At 40.9% G+C, this 3,208-nt stretch overlaps 1 protein-coding gene across 1 annotated transcript; it reads right to left on the bottom strand.

Annotated features, from left to right (window-relative positions):
• Positions 1-523: 523 nt before the first annotated feature.
• On the bottom strand, positions 524-1,462 carry LOC143399086 (olfactory receptor 2Y1-like). Its single transcript, XM_076855809.2, has one exon. The coding sequence runs from the start codon at positions 1,460-1,462 to the stop codon at positions 524-526; it is 939 nt and encodes a 312-aa protein (XP_076711924.2).
• Between the last annotated feature and the right edge of the window lie 1,746 nt (positions 1,463-3,208).

Raw genomic sequence — 3,208 nt, 5'->3', positions numbered from 1 at the left:
AAGTGACATTTTGTATGCTTCATGAACTACCTCTGATCATTATCTTCTTACTTGCTCCAAGTATTATAGAAGGCTAGCCACTTCAAGAGACTTTAAAAACAGGCCCTGAGATGTAAAGGGACATGTCCAGGGTAACAATTAATTAGAAGAGTAGGCCTCAATCCAAGTCCTTTGCCTTTGGTTACAGTTTGATCTATATGGCATGATGCTGGGAAGGTATTGGAGTTCTGAATTAATTTTACTCTGACTCTCAGACTTGTCAAGAACCTATCCCCACTACCTACAAGTGGATACAAGGCATCCACTTCCCAAGCATTATAATACAAATGCTTAGTCCCTTTTGCACATTGATCATAGACCCTGAACTAGCAAGCATCTCAATATATTTTCTCTTCCCACTTCCAAACACAGAAGAAACCAAAACCCTAAGGCCTTTCTACTAACCAACTGCCTTGCAAGAACAGGTTGGGTTTTATAATTGAAGAGCTATCATACAAAATTGTATTGATGTCCCTTTCCTCTTCTACCCTGAGTTTCTGCCTCTTCCTGCTATCTTTTTCAGAGCCCCCTTCACATCCTTGTTTCTTAGGGTATAGATCAAAGGATTGAGCATGGGGGTAATTATAGTATAAAAAAGGGCAACAAACTTTCCTTCACTCTCAGAGTAACTGCCTGTGGGTTGGAGGTATGTGTAAATGGTTGACCCATAAAAAAGAGAAACCACCAGGAGGTGAGACCCACAGGTCCCAAAAGCCTTTCTGCGCCCTGCCATTGACTTGATCCTCAGCACTGCCTGAGCAATGTGTGCATAGGAGCCAACAATCAGTGCTGCAGGAAAGACCAAGATTATGGCGCGGGCCACAAACATCTTGGCCTCTGTGCCTTCTGTGTCCTCACAAGCCAGCTTCAAAAATACAGGCATCTCACAGAAAAAGTGATTCAGGTAATGGAGGCCACAGAGAGGCATGGCCATCATGAGGCTTGTCTGAATCAGAGAGTTCATGAGGCCTCCCATCCAGGCAGCAATAGCCAGAGTCAGGCAGAGCAGGGGGTGCATGATGGTTGTGTAGTGGAGTGGACGACACACAGCAGCATAGCGGTCAAAGGCCATCACCACCAGGAGCATACTCTCAATGGAACCCAGGGCGAGGACAATGAAGAGCTGGGCCACACACCCTCCATAGGTGATGGTCCGGTCAAGTCTGGAGAGGTTGATCAGCAGCTGGGGCACAGTGCTGGTGGTATAGCAGAGGTCCAGGAAGGAGAGGTGGCAGAGGAAGAAGTACATGGGCGTGTGCAGCCGAGGATCCAGTCGTGAGAGAGCGATGATGGTGGTGTTGCCAATGAGAGTTAGGGAGTAGAAAATTGAAATAAAAACAAAAAGGATGAGTTCCAGTTGAGGCCAATCTGAGAAGCCCACCAAAATGAAGCCCTCTCCAAAACTGGTGTTGAAACTTCCCATAGCCTCGCTCCTGCACAAACAGCAAAAGAAAAATTCAACGGATCTTATGAGAAACATGGGTTAAAACATTTCACAATAACAACTAAATACATCCAAAACCATATTTTTATTTTATACCTTGCTATTCAATTCACTTCTGTTCAGTCTTCTATTCTGACTCTTTTCTTTAGACTCCAAATCACTATATTATGATTGATGTCATCTGTGTTTGAACCACAGCGCTATTGCCTATCTGTGACCAGACTTTAGCCAGGATATGATGGATATGATGCCTCTTGGTCTGAAAGTAGAGATGATGTATTGCCTCCCTCACAGCAGTGAGATCAGGACCTAACCTGACACACTTTCTTATCATCTTTTTTGATTTTTTTTATCACAAATAATATCAACTTTTCACAGCACCTTCTTATGCCTATCCTACTTATCAGAGTTTATTAATGTGGATTAGCAGCTAATAATGTGAGCACTACTTTTAAAATGCAAATGTGTAAAAAGTGGCATTATTATTGTATTTTACTTTGCTTCTCTTCTTGACCTATTAGGTAGAGTGTTTCAATAGGTTAAGATCTAGAACTAGATCCAGGCTGAGATCACAAGTTTAACTCCTGGGTGCTCATCTGCTTTCTTCTGCTCATGAATATTGTCACCACACCAATCATGGAAGCCCTGTTGGTGACCACCTGCAAGTCACATATGTGTTTTCCTTTAAGGGAAAAAATAATTTGCAACAAAATATGTTCCTCAAGATGAGTTATCATGCCCGGAATATTTTCTGCCTTTTTGTGCAATTGATAAATACATCCCTTAACTCCCTAGGAAGAGTTATTTTCTCCTCTCTAGGCCAATCTTCTTTGTAGAATTTCTCTTTAGCACTTGTCATACCTACTGAAAGTCTTGCACATGTCTTTCGCCCTCTCCATACTGTGAGCTCCTGGGTGGTAGAGAACAGAGTGAGTTTAAAAAATATTGCTGTCTTCTCCTCTGGCATATGAGAAGTTCTAAATTAATGTTACTCTTGTTCTTGTTTATTTTAAATAATTTTATTGAGTGAAACATTTGACTCTTCCTTCAAATCTCAAGATAAATTCATTTCCCCTCTGAAACTTGCTTATTAGCTGCTAATCCACATTAATAAACTCTGATAAGTAGGATAGGCATAAGAAGTTGCTGTGAAAGGTAGTACAAAAGAAAAATGGGGGAGTGTGGTGAAATCCCCACAAGGTCTGGCTTTCTCACAGTGATTCTGCACCAATGGTTTTTGTTTTGTTCTTCAGCTAGATAAGTCTTCACCTTTAGAAATCGTCCCTCTGGGTCTCCCAATGCCGTGAGGACTGACTCCGCCAATCCGTGGGCAATTGCAGTCATCCTCCTGTCCCCTCTTGATATTACTTGTGATTAAAAAAAATCCAGAAAGATTCTAAGAAAGTGTGTCAGGAAGCACAAAAGAGAAAACAGTGATCAAAATACATTTAGCATGTACTCAATACAAACAATCTTGCCAGATTAATTTATTTCTCTTTTTACAAAGTCTACCAAACTGAAAGATCATCATCAATGCATCAACACTAGAACAAGATTCCAATAAGAATTTGGTTGTTTCCATTGATATCCTTATGGAAAAAATGAAGAAAATGTGAATTATAATAATCACTTAACCAACACTCCAAAGTTGTTTTTGTCTTTTGTCTTTTTCTTTTTCCTTTTTCCACCCTGAGCACTGAGGTAAAGTGAAATAACCATAGAAGT

This window comes from Callospermophilus lateralis, chromosome 5 (genome assembly GCF_048772815.1).
Source record: "Callospermophilus lateralis isolate mCalLat2 chromosome 5, mCalLat2.hap1, whole genome shotgun sequence".
NCBI classification, from domain to species: domain Eukaryota; kingdom Metazoa; phylum Chordata; class Mammalia; order Rodentia; family Sciuridae; genus Callospermophilus; species Callospermophilus lateralis.
This window is presented reverse-complemented; position numbering and strand designations above follow the sequence as displayed.